General features: G+C 49.4%; 1 protein-coding gene across 2 annotated transcripts in view; it reads left to right on the top strand.

Annotated features, from left to right (window-relative positions):
* Positions 1-8,853: 8,853 nt before the first annotated feature.
* The window catches only part of ZNF777 (zinc finger protein 777), a 32,944-nt gene continuing 23,844 nt past the window's right edge, over positions 8,854-17,953 (top strand). Inside the window, exons 1-3 of one of the 2 annotated variants that reach the window (XM_069588661.1) lie at positions 8,854-9,084; positions 14,282-15,142; positions 16,415-16,541. In XM_069588661.1, coding sequence (XP_069444762.1) covers positions 14,297-15,142; positions 16,415-16,541 — 973 coding nt within the window. In that variant the 5' untranslated portion in view covers positions 8,854-9,084; positions 14,282-14,296. Of the gene's footprint in view, positions 9,085-9,338; positions 9,883-14,281; positions 15,143-16,414; positions 16,542-17,953 lie in introns of those variants that run through there. The other variant, XM_069588659.1, reaches the window with a different exon arrangement.

Below are 17,953 nucleotides of genomic sequence, written 5' to 3'. Positions count from 1 at the left end.
CTATACTTTGAGAAGAGGAAACTTGAATGCAGTAAGAAGGACACAAGAAAACTGATGAGCAAAATAAATTTAGTAATCATGGGTAAATCTCATCATGCATTGACTTTATAAGACAATAATAAAGACAAGTCTAGGAGATACAAAACAAGTGGAACTATAACACCAGACAACATGTAAGAAGGATGGAGCATAACTTCAATGAAAGCCCTGGTGATCTCATGAGAAGGGCAGAGAGAGAGACTACATTTAGACTTTCTAAGTCAAACACACATATTTATTATGTTCATAATAGCTGCTAAAGGAAAGAGGCAGAATGGCTCATAGCAGAGAGAGAACAGGTGACTAAGGAAAATCTGATTAATTTAACAGAAGGTAGAGAAAGGGGGGAAGAATCAAAGTTAAGGTAAAATAAAGATCACAAAACAAGATGACAGAAAAAAAATCAAATATATCTATATTCACTATAAAGAACATAAGCTCTTCATTTGAAAGACAAATTGTCAGGGACTTCCCTAGCTTCCCTGGTGGCTCAGGGGGTAACGTGTCTGCCTGCAATGTGGGAGACTGGGGTTTGATCCCTGGGTCGGGAAGATCCCCTGGAGAAGGAAATGGCAACCCACTCCAGTATTTTTGCCTGGAAAATCCCATGGACAGAGGAGCCTGGTGGGCTATAGTCCATGGGGTCACAAAGAGTCACACACGACTGAGCGACTTCACTTTCCCTAGTGGTACAGTGACTAGAACTCCACACTTCTAATGCAGGGGTCCTGGGGTCCATTACTGGTCAGGAAACTATATTCCGCAAGCCACAGCTGAAGAGTTCCATGCCACAACTAAGAGTTCACATGCTGCAACTAAAGATCCAGCGTACTGCAATGAAGATCAAAGGTCCCACGTGCCAAACCTACGACCTGGTGTAGCCAAATAAATAAATGTCAAGGAGACATACTCTCAGATTATAAAACTATGCAAAAATCCAGCTCTATGCTTTGAAGTTTTATGAGAAATATTAACTCACTGGGGGCCTAAACATGAAATAGTTTCCCCTTTTCCAGTGACTGCCCCATACTTGTGTTATGTCAGCCCTTCTTTCCTTACTGGTTATTCAGTACAATAATGACATCTTTTTGAGATTCCAAAATGTTTCAAAAACTTTCTGTTGTCAGAAAGTCTCATTCCAGCCTCCAGTGTGAACCATGTTTGAACTCAGAGCCGGGGCCCCTACTACTCCAGTTCAGGCTTTATCTGTCTGGGGCACTAGTGAGCGGCTTGAAGTGAGGAGAGCACATGATCTGCTCATCAAACCCTTCCTCCTTTCTCTGTCCTGTCTTCCAGGCTTCCTTTACCCACACTCTAGGTTGTGTGTGTGCGTAACAAATCGCTTCAGTCATGTGTGATTCTGTGTGACCCCATGGACTGTAGCCGGCCAGGCTCCTCAGTCGGAGGGAATCCCCAGGCAAGAATACTAGAGTGGGTTGTCATGCCCTCCTCCAGAGGATCCTCCCAACCCAGGGATCGAACCCAGGTCTCTTACATCTCCTGCATTGACAGGAGGGTTCTTACCACGAGCACCACCTGGGAAGCCCACACTCTAGCTTAGACCTTTGCAAAGCCTCACTTTGGGCCAAGGCATGGTGCATTCGGAAGGGAGCTGAAGGAGAACGTGGCTGTGTGTACTGACCAGAGCCCTCCCTCCCCTGGGTTCCACCTGGAGGCCACAGGCCTGTGCTGCTACGGTGGCTTCTAGGGACGCAATAGGGGAGGTTATCTGGGGGCAGGGCTCAGCTTCACCCTGTCCTTCTCTCGCACTGAGACTCACTCCCAGAGGGGTAACTAGAAACGTCTGCCCCTAATTCTTCCCAGGGGCAGGTGCCCGTTACTTGGTCTGTGGCCCTATGTAGACGTGGACAGTGGCAGTGTCCCTGTCCCACCCCATCTAACCTCTGTGCTCTACAAGAAGGCGAGGAAGCTGCTTGGGTCTACACTGCACCATCAGGGATTGAGGGGAACTTGAACCGGGTAGGAGTGGCCGCATGTCTTCCTGGTGATGTAGAAAGCCTTCAGAAATTGCTACATTAAACTGTCTGCTTCCACGTTCCACCATTCCCACAGACTTCAGGAAACAGGCATCACCTCCTCGCCTTGTCCTCCCTGTAATGGGAGAGAGCCCTGAGCCACACTCCCGGGCTCCACAAAAGGGGACCCAGATCTCTCTTACTCGGTGGAAGGGGAGGGACGGCCCAGAAACCCCTTCTCTTGCAGTCCTGTTTATGCTGGGGGGCAGGGGAGGGGAGCTGCAGGAGGGACAGGGTCAGTTCGAAAGTGGTGCCTCCTCATAAGCTCTGTAGGTAACTGACTGTCCCCCTGCCTTCAGGCTGCACAAAATCAAAATGTGGGGTGCTTTAATACCTTTTGTCCTCAGCTCTGGGCCTTAGCCTTGATTCCCAGACAAGGGTAAAACACACTTGATATTATGTAAACAGCATGTGACTAAATACCTAAAGCCTAAGGACACAGTATAGTGCAGAGTAAAGAACTGAGAAGGAAAAAAGGCACATCACCAAACACTGATCAAAAGAAAGCTGGCATAGCAATACGACTGGATAAAGCAGGCTTTAAAGCAAAAACCAGTGCTAGAATAAAAAGGTCACTGTGTTGTGAAATAGCGGCAGGCTTTATTTTGGGGGACTCCTAAAATCACTGCAGATGGTGACTGCAGCCATGAAATTAAAAGATGCTTACTCCTTGGAAGAAAAGCTATGACCAACCTAGACAGCATATTAAAAAGCAGAGACATTACTTTGCCAACAAGGTCTGTCTAGTCAAGGCTATGGTTTTTCCAATAGTCATGTATGGATGTGAGAGTTGGACCGTAGAAGGCTGAGCGCCGAACAATTGATGCTTTTGAACTGTGGTGTTGGAGAAGACTCTTGAGAGTGCCTTGAACTGCAGGGAGATCCAACCAGTCCATCCTAAAGGAAATCAGTCCTGAATATTCATTGGAAGGACTGATGTTGAAGCTGAAACTCCAATGCTTTGGCCACCTGATGTGAAGAACTGACTCATTTGAAAAGACTCTGATGCTGGGAAAGATTGAAGGCAGGAGGAGAAGGGGACGACAGAGGATGAGATGGTTGGATGGCATCACTGACTCACTGGACATGAATTTGAGTTAACTCCGGTAGCTGGTGATGGACAGGGAGGCCTGGCGTGCTGCAGTCCATGGGGTCACAAAGAGTCGAACACAATGGAGTAACTGAACTGAACTGATGTTGTGAAAAAAGTAAGGTACAATGTACCTTGGAGAAGGAAATGGCAACCCACTCCAGTACTCTTGCCTGGAGAATCCCATGGATGGAGGAGCCTGGTAGGCTGCAGTCCATGGGGTCGCAAAGAGTCGGAAAGGACTGAGTGACTACACTTCACTCACTTCATATTTTATCACTGGAGAAGGAAATGGCAACCCACCCCAGGGTTCTTGCCTGGAGAATCCCATGGACAGAGGAGCCTGGCTGGCCATGGTCCATGGGGTCGCAGAGTCGGACACGACTGAAGTGACTCAGTACGCACAATGTACTTAACGGCATGAACTCAAAACACAAAAAGCAAAGAGTGACAGAATGAGGGAAAAATAGGAAAAAAATCACAATGGCGTGTTTCTATATACCTCTTTCTCTGTAATTGATAAAACAGACAAAAATTAGTAAGAATATAGAAAACCTGAAAAACAACTAGATATTTTATGTTCTTTTTAAATATACATAGAATATTTACAAAAATTGGCTACAAAGCAAATTACAACAAATTCCAAATAATTTTATTCAGATCACTGTTTATAATCACAATGGAATAAAATAAGAAATAAACAATAAAATGATATACAAAATACATATTTTTAAAGATTAACCACTTACTTAAGAAAAAACAGAGACTTCCCTGGTGGTCCAGTGGCTAAGACTCCAAGCTCCCAATGCAGGGAACTTGAGTTTGATCCCTGGTCAGGGAACCAGATCCCACATGCCATAGCTAAAAGATCCCCTGTGCTACAACTAAGACCCCACATAGTCAAATACATAAACATTTTTAAAGAAGAAAAGCAAAACACATTTTGCTGACATTTTAATACTGCCTTACATGTTTGTTTTTTGGAACAATTCCTATTGTAATAAGTTCATAGCAAAAAACTTCAACTGATTACACAATATTTACTATTAATGTGTCAAATATACAACTGTTAATCTCGAGGGAGAAAATATAGCAGAAGTTTATATAATTATAGAACTAAATTCATAGTGAAAAATATGTGTGTGTTAGTCGCTCAGTTGTGTCCGACTCTTTCCCACCAGGCTCCTCTGTCCAGGGGATTTCCCAGGCAAGAACACTTGAGTGGGTTGCCATTCCCTTCTCCAGGGAATCTTCACAATCCGGGGATTGAACCCAGGTCTCCTACATCGCAGGCAGATTCTTTATCATCTGAACCACCAGGGAAGCAGGGAAATGCAAATCAAAAGCACCATCAGATACCACCTCATACCTGATAGAATGGCTACTATCAAAACAAAACAGAAGATGATTAGTGTTGGCGAGGATGCATAGAAACTGGACCCCTTGTGCACTGTTGATAGGAAAGTACAACAGTGCAACTGCTATGGAAAACATTATGGTGGTTCCTCAAAATATCAAAAATGGAACCCATATGATCTAACAATTCAGCTTTGAGTACATACCCCCACAGGATTGAAAGCTGCGTCTCAGAGATATTTATACAACCATGTTCATAGCAGCATTATTCACAATAGCCACGGAGGAACGGACGAGCAAAATATGACCTACACATATAGTGAAATATCATTCACCCCTAAAACGGAAGAAAACTGTGACATATGCTACAACATGGATAAATCTTTTTTTTAAATTTTTGGTCATATGTAGGACTTTAGTCCCTGGAGCAAGGATCAAATACTCAGTCCCTGCATTGGAAGGTAGAGTCTTAACCGCTGGACTATGGGGGATATCCGCAAGGAGTGTGTGCTTATTTATTTATTTTTGGCTGCACCTGGCTGTTTGTAGGAGCTTAGTTCCCTGACCAGAGATGGAACCTGGACCCACAGCAGTGAAAGCCTATGTCTCAACCACTGGACCACCAGAGAATTCCCAACAAGGATGAATCTTGATGACGGACATTATGTTAAGTAAAATAAGCCAACCACAAAAAGACAAATAATGTATGATTCTACTTACATGAGGCACCTAGAATAGTCAGATTCATAGAGACAAAAAGAAGAAAGGTAGTTGCCTAGAGCTGGGGCTAGGGGAAATGGGGAGTAATTGTTGGATGGGTATGATGTGTTAGTTTTGCAAGATAAAAAGGGTTTTGGAGATTGGCTACACAACAGTGTGAATGTACTAAATACTACTGACTTTGAAGTGTACACTTTAAAATGGTTAAAATGCTAAATTTTATATCATGTGTATTTCACAGGAATTAAAAAAATTTTAATGGGCAAAGATTCTGAACAGACACTGCTCCAAAGAAGACGTACAAATGACCAACATGCACATAAAAAGATGCTCAATATCATTAGTCATTAAGGAAATGGAAATCTAAACTACTGCTGAGGGGCTTCCCTGGCGGCTCAGTGGTAAAGAATTCACCTGCCAGTGCAGGAGACACAGGTTCCAGCCCTGGTCCAGGAAGATCCCACATGGTATGGAGCAATGATGCCCGAGTGTCACAACCGCTGAGCCTGTGCTCCAGAGCCCACGCGCTGCAACTACTGAAGCCCGCCTGCCCTGGAGCTCACACCCCAAATGAAACAAGAGAAGCCACTGCAACGAGAAGCCTGCGACAATGAAGAGCAGCCCCCAGTCGGCACAGCTAGAGAAAAGCCCAAGCAGCCACAGAGACCCAGAACACCTAAAAATAAATTAAAATTATTTTTTTAAAAAGCAAAGTGAGATACCACTCCGCACCCAGAGATCGCTATAATAAGAACGATAATTAAGTACTGGTGAGGATATGGAGAAGTCGGGACCCTCTTACACCGGCTGGTAGGAATATAAAGTGCAGCTTCTTTGGAAAACAATTTAGCAGTTCCTGAAAATATTAAGTAGTTGGTCCAAGTAAGAGTAATCCTACTCTCGGGTTTATACCTAAGAGAAATAAGAATATCCATCCGTACAAAAATTTGTCCACAAATATTCACAGCAGCGTTTTTGATAACAAAGAGTAGAAACAATCTAAAAACCTAGCAAGTGATGAACTGATAACTGAAATTGGGTCTATCCATACAACACAGTACTATTTGGCAATAACAAGGAATGATATACTCTCATGCTACAATGTGGATGAACCTTAAAAACATTCAGTTCAGTTCAGTTCAGTCACTCAGTCGTGTCCGACTCTGCAAGTATAAAAAGCTAGTAAACACTGACCACATACTACATGATTCTATTTATTTGAAATGTCCATATAGGCAAATCTACAGAGACGGACAGTGGATTAGTTGTTACCCAGGACTGAGTAGGAGTGGTAGGGGCAAACGGAGAATGATTGCTTTTGGGTACAGGGTTTCTTTTTAGAGTAATGAAAATATTCTACACTTGGGCCATGGTGATGGGGGCATAACTCCGTGAGCATAATAAACCACCGAATTGTACACTTTACATGAAGGGATTTAATGCTATGTGAATTATATCTCAGTAGAGATGCAACTTTTATTAAAAGCTAAAAGAATCGATTCTAGATTAAAGACCTGTATACAAGTTAAACTGTAAACAATTTAGAATAAAAAATTGAGACATATCCTTAAGGCATTGGATAGGGAAGAAAATAAACAAAAATAAAAGTACAAACCCTAAAGTACTAAATTTAATTATATTTAAATGCAAATATTTGTGTAACATATATAACCATGAAAAATGTTAACAGAAAAGACAGGGACTTCCGAGGTGGTCCAGTGGTTAAGACTCCCAGCTCCCAGTGGAGGGTGCCTGAGTTCCATTCCTGGTCAGGGAACTAGATCCCACATGCCCAAACTGAGTTCACATGCCACAGCTAAAGAGTCAGCATTCTGCAGAAGACCCGGCGCAGCCAAATAAATACTTTTTAAAAAGAAAGAAATTTCTTTTCTGAACAATTTAAAAAGAAAAGACAGAGACTGGGAGAAGATATTTGCTATGTGCACGACCAACAATGTAGTATGCTGGTTATAACGTCTAAGAACAACAGCCCAAGGGATGGTGGATAAACTATAAGGTTAAGCACACAGGTGCAGTGGTATAATTTACGTGAAGCAGGCTGTTGAAACTTTAAGATGTATATTGTAAAATGTAGGGCAACCATTAAAAATGATGTATAACTAATTAGTGACTGATGAAAACAGAATTACTAAGAAAAATACTCAATGCAAACACAGGGAAAAGAAAAGGAAAAAATATGATTGAATGCATGGAACACAGAAAACAACTATGGTGAGTAAGTAGTAAGATGGAAAACTTAAATGCATCACCTTAGTGTTTGGTGATAGAATTAATATCCAGAATATGTGTTTTTATTTTTAAGCCTGTAAACCAATAAGACTTTACAACAGAAATTTTGGCAAAGGATATGAAGAGAAAATTCAGAGGAAGAAACCAAATATCTAGCAAACATGAAAAGATGCTCAACTTCCTTACTAATCAGGGAAATTTAAATACGTAAAATAATGAACTGCCATTCCACACTCATCCTGCTGGCAAAGGTTTAACGTCCATTATCAGGAAGTGCTGGTGAGGATGCGGATCTAGGCACTGCTGGTAGGTGTGTCACTGGGCCCCCCTCTCTTTGGTGAGCGCTCTGGGGAGTCCGAGGAAGATGAAAGCGCTCCTGTCCCCAGCCCTGAGTGTCTGTGTCCCTCCAAGAGCCACTCTGCCCAGTGGGCAAAGAGACATTTACGGGGATTCCCCTGTGGGGAGTGGAAAGTAAACAAGGTTATTTAGTCAATGAAATACTATACAGTGGTTAAAACGAATGACCCAGGCATGCTTGTTCAAGCATGACTCAATCTCAGAAACATAAGATGCATGGAAATCAAGCAAGTTCCAACAAGATATGGACTGACCTACATTATTCAAGTTAAAGTCTTGGATAGGAAACCAGTGCACGCACTGTTTACTGACACATGGTAGGAAAAGCACCGGGGAAGGGAAGGGAGAAAAAGGATTCCGTGGCCCTGGCCTTCTCTCCACCGGCTATTTTTCCATTTTTTAAAGAGAGATCTGACAGCCGACCAAGTCTGGTTCTTGTTGTCTCTCAGGGCAAGCCCACCGGCCCTGACCACCCCTTCCCCCATCCGGGGTCCCTTTAGGTAAACAAATAGACTCTACTTTTCTCTCTCCTTCAGTTACTTCGAGTTGGGTTTTCATCGCCTGCCTATACTTTCTTTTCCGTGTCATTTCCCGCCCTTGCTACCTCGGTAGGTACTTCACAAATACGTGTGTGTGTAGGTGAACCTGTCCAGGAAAGAGGGAGTCGCCAAGTCCACGCTCTCCCCCAATTCTTCTTGGGATCGCTCTCCCCCACCCTTCGAAAGAGCATTCCTCCCAGGGACGGAAAGAGGCACTGGAGGTAAACAAGTCACGTCCCGCCACCCGGCCTCAGTTTCCTCCCAGACGCCGGCTCGGGCCCCCCGCCGCCGCCCGCCAGCCCCCCAGGCCCTCTCGATCCTCCCTCCGCATTCCGTCCTTTCAGGTCGAAAACAAACACCCCGGACGCGTCTCACAAAAAAAGCACCCAACCCCCTGGCTCCCCGGGAACCCCGGCTGCACAGAGCCCGGTCACATGAACTCCGGGCTTTTTTTTTTTTCTTTGGTGTGACGGGCTTCTCAGATCCCTTTGTGAGGCGCAGGTTTTTGAAAAGGGAACGACCCGGGTTCTGGGTTTGAGAGGAGCCGGGGGGGACCCGGCGGGAGGAAGGCTGTCGGAGCCAATCAAGCCGCCTCCAGACCCCAGCACGTCGCCTCTCGGCCGCGCGCGGTTATTCCTCCTCCGCTCTCCCGCCTCCGGGTCTCGCCCTAGGGTGGCCGGCAAGGCGAGGACCCCAGGTGAGAGGCCGGGGGGCGAGGGGGCGGCCCACGGGGGTCGGGGAGGCGGGAGGCCCGAGCGGTTCGGCCCGGGCGGCACGACGGGCTGGCCCCGGGGCTCAGGGCGTGTCCGTCGCCGCCCCGGCTGCTCGCTCGACACTGTTCGCTCCTACCGGCTGTAGATGGAGCTGTCTGGGTTCCTGCAGCCTCCGACGAGCCTCGGAGTGTTTCTCTTTAAACGGCCTGAGAGGGACATGCCTCCCAGGATGCAGTTTGTATCAACATGGCAGCTGCTGTGCAGCTCCCCTGCTGAAGAGGCGCCGGGACGGCAGCGCAGCTCGCAGCCCGGGGCCGGGGCCGGAGCCGGGGGGTCGCAGCCGCGGCCGCTGAGGGGCCGCGCGCGCGCGGGCCGGTGCTGAGGGCCGGGGCCCAGCTCGCGGCCGGGGTGCAGCCCGCCGGGGCCACCCGCACCGCCGCGCGCCCCGCTCCGACGCCGCCGCCGGGCTCGGCCGCTCCGTCCCCGCCCGCCCCGAGCAGGCCGGGCCCGACGGCCGCGAGAGCTCGGGCGGGGAAGGCCGGGCCGGGCGGGCGCCGCCTGCGGAGAGGCCGGGGGGTGGGGTGGGGGGGTCCGGCCTGCGTGGGGCCGCGCGGCGGCGGCGGCGGCGGCGGCGACTCCGGCTCCGGGCCGGACAGCGCAGGGCCATGGCCGAGGCGGCCCCGGCTCCGGCGAGGGCGGCCCGCGCTCGCACGGACGCGCGGACTCGGGGCCCTGGGGACGGCCTGCGCGTTCCGGGCTCGGCGGCCCGGCCTGGGGTCTCGGTAAGGGACGGAAGCGCCGCGACGTGGGGGCGGGGGGCCAGGAGGGCTCGCGCGCCCCTGCTCGGGAAGGCGGGGGGCTAGGGGGGCGGCTGCGGGCGCGGAGCCGGGCCGGGAAGCCGGCGGCCGTCCGGGCGCGCCTGCGGGGACGCCCGGGGCCTGGCACGCACGCGGGCCCGGAGGCGGGCGCCGAGGCGGCGCGCCTCGTTCCCTGCGGAGCCGGCGCCGCGTCCGTCGGGGTTGCCGCCGCACGTTTTCCGCAGAGCTCGGCCCCGCGGAGCCTCCCGCGGCCGGAGCGCGGCGCTGACGCGGCTCTCCCCATTTCGCAGAGCGGAGACACTGAGGCACGGACTTCTGGCGGCGACCGGCCCTGCCTGCCCCCAAGGTCACGTAGCGAGTCATCCGTGGCTCGGCGCCCGCGTCCGCAGAAATACCTGCCTCCGGGCCGCCGCGGGCCTGGACGGGGAGGGGGCGGCCCTGGCGGCGGCCTCCTCTGGGGCGGGGGCCTGGGCCGGCGCGCTGGGGCCGCGGCCCGTCGAGGTCGGGGGGAGGTGATGGCCGGGTGGGAGGCCGGGCAGCGCCCACCCGAGCGTCTCTGGCGTGGGGAGCAGGTGACCCTCGGGCTCGGGCGCCTCGGCCTCCAGCCTCTCTGCGTCCGGAGGCCCGGTCGAACTCTGAGTGTCCGGACGGTTGGGGTCTGGGGAAGCGAGCTACGAAGGGTTTGGGGGTTGGTGTGCCCCTATCAGGGGGCCGTTCTTAAAAATCAGTCTCCAGAGCTCCCCGCAGACCTGCTCTTTAAAATGCAGTAGTCGTGCTGGGAGGAGGATTGCTGCATGGGAGGCAGAGCCCTGAGCCTCAGTTTCCTGTTGGGTACAGGAAGGGGTCGGGATATAGGGCTTTTCTGAAGAGCCTCAGGTCTTAAAATAATAATAATGATAATAAAAGCGACGCTATGAAAAGTAAAAAATGGTTGTTAAGTGCCTAGGTCTCCAGGACTCTTGAATAGTATATAATTCTGGGTGAACCACATTGGGTCATAGGAGACAATGGCACGGCTTTATAAGATAGGTATGATGAATTTTTCTAATGAATGAATCCTGGAGACCCCATCCGTTTAGGATACATGGGGTTGGGAGGGTGGGGTTAAATCCTATGAAATAAGAACCAGAGGAATTCTCTCCCTGTCCCTAACAGTTTGAAAATGTAAGCTTGTTAATCTTACATATCATATTTACAAGCTCCGTTTCCCCCCTTTGGCCATTTCTTTTTGCTTAGCGTAATATCAAGCCACAGGTTTACTGGGACTGATGAAAATAGAGCCCGGGGCTCTTATTTGGGGGCGGTGGAGAGGATGTGCTTCTGTGGCCCCTCATGGCTCTACAGTGCTCAGAATCCGGAAATGGATAGAGACACTCTAATAATAGAGAGCAAATAACTGGTATTTTCCTTTGAGCTCTGATTAGACTACTTAGTAAAGATGCCTTGCTCTAATGGCTTTATATACTGTCCTGAAGCTTTTCTTCATTGTTCCCAGTTAAACCCCTGGATCACACCTGAGAGACTCACTTTGCCCCTGGGGATTTTCCCTTCTTCCTACTAGTTGTAGGCAAATACCCTAAACCCCTGGGAGGACAGGGCCATACCTGTACCTATTGTGTTGTGTTAGGCTCCTCACTTTCCCTGTGTCTGAGACTCCTATCTCAGATGGTTGTCTAGTCACTCCCTCGCCTGTGAAGAGTTGAGAGGTGGCTTAGTTGTTGATGAGCCTTTGGGTTCAGGGGTCTGTGATGCCCTTGAGAGTGCTTGCTGAATTTTGGGTATGTGCTCATGTGTGTTTTTGAGGGGGAGAATCCATAGTTTTCACGAGCTTTTTGAAGGGGTCCCTGACCCCACCATTAAATCGGAATGTCCATGGGCAGGGCCTTCCCACAAGTCTTTGTTTAATCTCCAAGCCTTCAAATTTTAGAGGTAAAAAGGATTCAGAACACACACTGACCAGCTGTCTCAGTTGGTACATGAGGCCCAGAGGCAACCTGCAGCTTAGGCTGAAACTCAGACTTTGGAGCCAGACGGCTGTGTGACCTTGGGCCAGTTCCTTAACTTCTCCAAACCTCCACGCCGTCCTGTGCTAAGTGTGGATAAGAATTCTAATTGTCCCTGTTTATAGGGTTTTGTCGGAGAAGGCAATGGCACCCCACTCCAGTGTTCTTGCCTGGAGAATCCCAGGGATGGGGGACCCTGGTGGGCTGCCGTCTATGGGGTCACACAGTCAGACACGACTGAAGTGACTTAGCAGCTTAGCAGCAACATAGGGTTTTGTGAAGAATGAATTAGATAAACCCTGTAAAACACAGTTCATGGCACATAATAAAGGCCAAATAATTGTCAGCTTTTACCTGACTAATTAGCCATCACATCTGGTTCCCTGTGAAGCTGTTGGATTGTACTACCTCAGAAACCTTTTGCCTGAACAAGGTCTTAAATCTTCAGTCCTTGTCTTAAAAGCCTGATGCTGTCTCAGTTACGCGCTACACATGAATGAATGAACAAATGAAAGAAAGCATTAGAAGGTGTAAATAGGTTTAGATGAATCATCTTTGATGATTCAAAGAACTTCATTATTAACTCTATTTTTCCTACTTTATACTGTACAGTCCATGGAATTCTCCAGGCCAGAACACTGGAGTCGGTAGCCTTTCCATTCTCCAGGGGATCTTCCCAACCCAGGGATCGAACCCAGGTCTCCCATTTTGTGGGCGGATTCTTTACCAGCTGAGTTGCAAGGGAAGCCCAAGAATACAGTAGTGGGTAGCCTATCCCTTCTCCAAGGGATCTTCCCGACCCAGGAATCAAACTGGGGTCTCCTGCATTGCAGGTGGATTCCTTACCAACTGAGCTATTATGGAAACCCCCTCATTGTTAACTCTAGTAACATTTTGTAACCCTGTCATTTATACTTTTCATTCAGCAGACATGTGTTGAGCACATACTGTGTTTCAGACTGGACACCAGGGATATGCTAATTTTCAAATGAAGAAAAAAGGAATTTCAGTTACTTTAAAGATAACTTCTATCTGGCACATAATAACTGGCCTTTCAGCAGATTCATTGAAAGAAGAGTGTGCTTGACAAACATAGATAAAGAAGAAATTCTTTTCAGTTCCAATAAACATATTGATTGTCTGGATAGATAGAAACAGCGCTGGTCACTCAGAAGACCTTGGTTTCACCTCCATGATGATACAAGCTTTCCTTGAACATGGACATAGCAAGGCAGGGAATGGGGGAGAGAGTGAATAATTGAAACCCCCTTCAAGTAATTGAAGGATCTTTATTTTGGCTCCAGTCCCTACCAACCACGACACAGGTCACGAAACTGGTTGACTTCAGCTCTGTTTCCCATCCTGCCAGGCCTCCGTTTTTCCTCCTTCCCACCTCATGAACCATGGGGAGGACCCCACCAGCCAGGGTCCACCTACCGCTGGGGACCCTCTGCCCGGGAACCTTGGCTCTGAATCGCCATGCCCACACCTGTGTCAGTCTCTCTCTTCTCTGCATGCCACAGGAGCCAGCCCGCGTGCCCAGTAGCCCATTCAGCCTCTCCAGCAGGGGCTGGGTCCACAGTGTTTCAAAGGCAAACCTATACTGTATCAACTCTGAGAAATGTTATTAAGTCAACAATTCAGCTATTATCAAAAGGTCTGGGAAGCTTAAGGTAATTGTGTGTCCTTACCGTTGGACAAAACAAGGGAAAGAACATGGGTGCCATGTCTGCCTGATGATACAAATAGAAGCGGTGGGGCTGGATGTCGAGTTCAGCTTGGAGGCAAGTTCCTTCGTAGAACCAGCCCCACCTTGCTGGCAGTTTTCGGCTAGCCCGGCATTGACAAGATTCTGCTCTGTTGCTTTTCAGAGCTTTACTCTATATTTAGTGCTCACTGCTTGAAGAACTCAGTGAGGTAGCAGGCGGGTGAGATATTATGACCCTTTCTAATGGCTGAGGACTCTGAGAACAGAGAAGTCAAATAGCCGGGCCAGGGAAACCCAGACAGCTTTGGTATAGACAGAGGCTGAAAACCAAATGTTCCAGTTCAAGGCCAGTATCCTTTTTCCTCTCCCACACCTCTACTCGCAAGATGCCTCCTGCATAGTGTATGTTGTGAAAAGGAGACGGCTCTGTGGAAGCAGAGGTGGTGTTACCATCTTTTATCTGTTGTTAATGTAGTTGTATCATCCACACGTAGATCAGCATGAGGGTCTCAAGAAGAGACTCATGTCCATGGAGCGTATCGTATTGTTACAAAGCCTGAAGCCCCTTTAATGTGGGTGTTTATCTTCGGAATTTATTTGCCTACTGGAGACCCTTGGCCTTCAACACTGTCCTTTCTCCCCTTGAACACAGGTCCAGCAGTTGGACATGGAGACCCAACGCTCCTCCCCTCTGTCATTCCCCAGCGTCCTGCAGGAAGAAACTCCGCGTCAGGCCCCGGCCGGACTCCCTCGAGAAACTCTGTTCCAATCCCACGTGCTTCCCCCCAAAGAACTCCCTTCTTTGTCTCCCTCTATCTCCCGGCAAGGCTGCCTACCCCAGACTCCTGGCGCCCCCAAGCAAGAGACTTCTGGCCGAATGCCACCCGTGCTCCAGAAGGGACCCTCACTCCTGTATCCTGGCGCTTCCGAGCAAGAGACTCGGATCCAGGGCCCCTTGACTTCCCCAGAAGAGCCCCCGTATCCGCCCCCCACCACTGCCGAACAAGAGATGTCCCTTCTCTCCCACTCCACCCACCATCAAGAAGCCCCACTCCACTCCCCCGAAGTTCCTGAGAGAGACCCCCTGACCCTGTCCCCCACCGTGCCCGAGACCGACATGGACCCCCTGCTCCAGAGCCCGGTTTCCCAAAAGGACACCCCCTTCCAGATCTCTGCTGCGGCCCAGAAGGACACCCCACTCCCAACGGCGGAGATCACCCGCTTGGCCGTGTGGGCTGCCGTCCAAGCGGTGGAGAGGAAACTGGAGGCCCAAGCCATGCGGCTCCTGACCCTGGAGGGCAGGACTGGCACGAATGAGAAGAAGATAGCTGACTGCGAGAAGACGGCAGTGGAGTTCGCCAACCACCTGGAGAGCAAGTGGGTCGTGCTGGGGACCCTGCTGCAGGAGTATGGGCTGCTGCAGAGGCGCCTGGAGAACATGGAGAACCTGCTGAAGAACAGAAACTTCTGGATCCTGCGGCTGCCCCCGGGCAGCAACGGGGAAGTTCCCAAGGTAACCTTATCCCAGCTGGGGCTTCCCAAGGAGTGACCAGGACTGGAATGGATTTTAGGAATTTAGTATCAAAGAAAGGGAAAGCTGTGGGTAAGAAGGAAAAGAATCTGATGATGTCTGGTCTCCAACTCCACTAAGAACAGGACACACCCAGACCAAATGATTCCTCCTGTTGATGTAAAGCATAGGTTATAGATCAGAGAGACGTCCTAGTGACGGGAGCTGTCAGGGTAGAAGGAAGTTCAGTTGTGATGTCTGGGGATAAAAGACACATTGAAGGCCAAGTGGTTGAGCTGTGGACAAGTGTGGACCAGTGTGGTTTCCCGTCAGGGTGGAGGGAAGACTCTGTGGTGTGGTTTCCCATTGGGGTGGAGGGAAAACTCTGTGAAATGTTACAGGGCCCTGTTGTGTGCAACATTTGTATCAGTTAACTTATAAGTCATGTTAATGCCAGTAAAAATGTGATTTTCAGAGATGTTCGAAAACACCAGGGGACAGTTAGGTTTTAATATTGTTTCCCAGAAGAGAGCACTTGAACGTGGACTGGTTTTCTTTTTGGTTTTTGTTGTTTTTTTTTATGCTACTGCCTCTCTGCGCAGCCTCAAGGCAGGGCCGGTGTGGGGACTGGGGACAATGCATGGACTGTGTTGTATACATGAATCACCTGGACGTGTGTGTCTTAGTCGCTCAGTCGTGTCCAGCTCTTTACGACCCCATGGACTGTGGCCTCCTGGGCCTCCTCTGTCCATGGGATTCTCCAGACAAGAATACTGGAGTGGGTTGCCATTCCCTTCTCCAGGGGATTTTCCCGAGCCAGGGATCGAACCCAGGTCTCCTGCATTGCAGGCAGATTCTTTGCCATCTGAGCCACCAGGGTAAGTGGCTGAATCACCTGGGGATCTTACTAAATGCCGAGTCTGAATCAGCTGGTCTGGCGTAGGGCCCGAGAGTCTACATTTCCAGCATGTTCTCTGGTGGTGCCATTGCTGGTCTGCAGACCACGCTTTACAGCAGCAGGGATTATCCTGTCAGAGGAGAAGGGGACCAGACAGCCCGGGGCCCTGACTGTCTCAGGCCACGACAGTGGCTGAAGCCTTCTGATTTCTAGAGAGGTCCCTGGTGAAAACTCATAGCTGGGCCTTTTCTGCTCCAGGCCTGAGAGTTTTGACCCAAGCCCAGGGGGCCGGAGCTGTTCTTGGCTTTGGGATCTGGCAGCCCCAGGCCCTATGACGCCTTCCAGTGGGTCCACACTGAGCAGTTGTGTGGTTTCAGGTCCCTGTGACGTTCGACGACGTGGCCGTCCATTTCTCGGAGCAGGAGTGGGGGAACCTGTCTGAGTGGCAGAAGGAGCTGTACAAGAATGTGATGCGCGGCAACTACGAGTCTCTGGTTTCCATGGGTAAGAAGACGGCTGTCTGCCCACGGCTTCCTGCTAGCCTGCTGGGGGCTCGTTAGGAACCTTTGGGGCCTCTGAACGCCCAGAAGTCATTTTTAAGAGCCCAACAAAAAATAACAGGCACCCATATACCCATACACACCAGTGCAGCATAGATCAGCACAGTCTGTAAACAGAGAAACCACACTGTGGAGAAGCCACAGGGGTCGGGGGACAAACTTGGACATCAGCAGTGTGTGTATACGTATATATATGAACCTTAAAATTAGTTTGTCCAGCAGACCCTTACTGAACAAAGTGTGAGGTGCCTTGTGAGAACGGCACTTAAACAGCACATCCTTCCTGCTCGGGAGTTAGGACAGCCCTGAATACTGCTGTTGATTGAGAGCTCTTGTCCCCCTTGTGCAGAGATGAGGTATGACCCCGGGGGTTAAAGGAACATCCTAGGTCCCCACCGGGAGGTCACGATTTCACCGAGATCTCTCCTCCCCCCAAATCTGTGTATTCTTGTTATCTTTGTTAATAAGGGTATTTGAGGATGAAGACTTAGGAAGATAAGCTTTAGAATTATATGTATCCTTTTCTTTGATGTGGGGAACTCTTCGGACACACGCCCACACCCACACACAAATGCACACATACAAAATTAGAAAAACGTTAAATATGCTGTTGCATAGAAAATTTAATCCTTGCTGGAACTGTTACTTTTATCCATCTATACCTCTCCATGGGGTACCTTTTTCTCCCTCACTTTTCTTTCTCAAGTATGCGCGTCATTGTGCGAAGGCAACAATTTAGGTTTGTATGATAATGATCAGCCGCCACCCTCTAGTCAGTGCCGCTCCCCCAAGGGACCCACCGTGGACCCTGGGGCCTATACTGTTTCTCATCATCTTGTGCACTCGTGCACGTGTGGTTTGTGGTTGGCACAAATGGGATCCCTCACTTACTTTACCAACGGTAGTGAGAGACAGCTCCTGTGTCAGCCCACAGGCCCGCTTGAAGGGCAGTGCAGTGTTACTGGTGAACCATTGTGCTGTTGATATTGAACTATTGATGAGCGGCAGCCTGGATCTGTCTTCTCACTGCTGCAGAAGGTTGCAGTCAGGCTCTCTCTGTGTTTGTGCACTTCCGAGAGTATTTCAACAGGATGGATTCGGCGAGGTGGGCTTGCCAAGGAAAGGTGCTTGTGTACAGCGTCACAGGCGCTTCCATGGGCCATCCCCAGGGCTGTGTGTGTTCACCTAGCAGTGTGACAGCGCCATCTCCACACCCTTAGCCCAACCAAGGTTCTCCTATTGTAAAGATTTGTCTTTTCTGATGGACAAAATATGATACTGACTTGTATCGGTATGGGAACTTGTGCATCTTTTATGTGTTTATTAATTACCTATTCGTAACTTTGATATTTTTAT

The sequence above is a fragment of the Ovis canadensis genome, chromosome 4 (assembly GCF_042477335.2).
Source record: "Ovis canadensis isolate MfBH-ARS-UI-01 breed Bighorn chromosome 4, ARS-UI_OviCan_v2, whole genome shotgun sequence".
In the NCBI taxonomy this organism is placed as follows: Eukaryota; Metazoa; Chordata; class Mammalia; order Artiodactyla; family Bovidae; genus Ovis; species Ovis canadensis.
The sequence above is the reverse complement of the archived record's forward strand: the minus strand, read 5'-3'. Positions and strand labels throughout refer to the sequence as shown.